Source organism: Monopterus albus, unplaced genomic scaffold (assembly GCF_001952655.1).
Source record: "Monopterus albus unplaced genomic scaffold, M_albus_1.0 scaffold2164.1, whole genome shotgun sequence".
Taxonomy (NCBI): Eukaryota; Metazoa; Chordata; class Actinopteri; order Synbranchiformes; family Synbranchidae; genus Monopterus; species Monopterus albus.
In genome coordinates, this window is record NW_018130039.1 from 1,672 (window position 1) to 2,369 (window position 698).

The following is a 698-nucleotide window of genomic DNA, read 5'->3' on the forward strand; positions in this document are numbered from 1 at the left end:
CTTCTCCGGCTACTTCAGCGCCTATGTGGCATCAATTTACGGGCACCGCACGGGGGTCTTCAAGAACATGACGGTGGCGGAGGTCAGGGGAGCGGCCACTGAGGGCCAGCCTCCCACGGGCTACGTGATCCGTGTAAGTACGACCGAGCTCACCTGGCTACATCTCTCAAGTGTCACTTATTAATTCAATAATTTATTAGTTTATTTATTTATCAATTTATTTATTTTTTAACAACCGCATCGCAGGTGAGCGAGCACAAGACAGCCAAGGACTTTGGCCCGGCGCAGATCTTCCTAGAGCCGGAGGAGTACGGCTGGCTCCTCAAGTGGCTGGAGGTCAGGGAGCTGTGCAGTCCGCAGGGGGACCGGGTCTTCTTTACGCCGGGAAAAGGTCCAGTTAAAAACCTGGTGCGCTACATGCAGGAGGCGTGGGCGGAGATGGGCTTGCCCGGCAAGCCCACATTCATCGACCTGCGGACCGCCGTGTCTGCACATGTGAGATTCTGCTTGTTCGCTTCCATTCCACCGCTCCTCGTGCATCGCTCTGCTTTCTCACTTTCTCTCACTGTCTCTCCTTGCAGGCAATGAATGTCCATGTGCCGGAGGTGCGAGAGAAAGTGGCTCGGTTCATGTGCCACGACACCTCCACGGCCGACCGCTTTTACGCCTTGCACCTGGATGTGGAGCAGTCGCGCCAA

At 55.7% G+C, this 698-nt stretch overlaps 1 protein-coding gene across 1 annotated transcript in view; it reads left to right on the forward strand.

Annotated features, from left to right (window-relative positions):
- LOC109953939 (uncharacterized) overlaps nucleotides 1–680 on the forward strand; it is a gene marked incomplete at its 3' end in the record, with an annotated part of 2,220 nt that extends 1,540 nt beyond the window's left edge. The window contains exons 3-5 of the mRNA XM_020589374.1: nucleotides 19–133; nucleotides 247–495; nucleotides 582–680. Of these exons, the coding sequence (XP_020445030.1) occupies nucleotides 19–133; nucleotides 247–495; nucleotides 582–680 (463 nt within the window). The remainder of the gene's footprint in view (nucleotides 1–18; nucleotides 134–246; nucleotides 496–581) is intronic.
- Nucleotides 681–698: the final 18 nt, after the last annotated feature.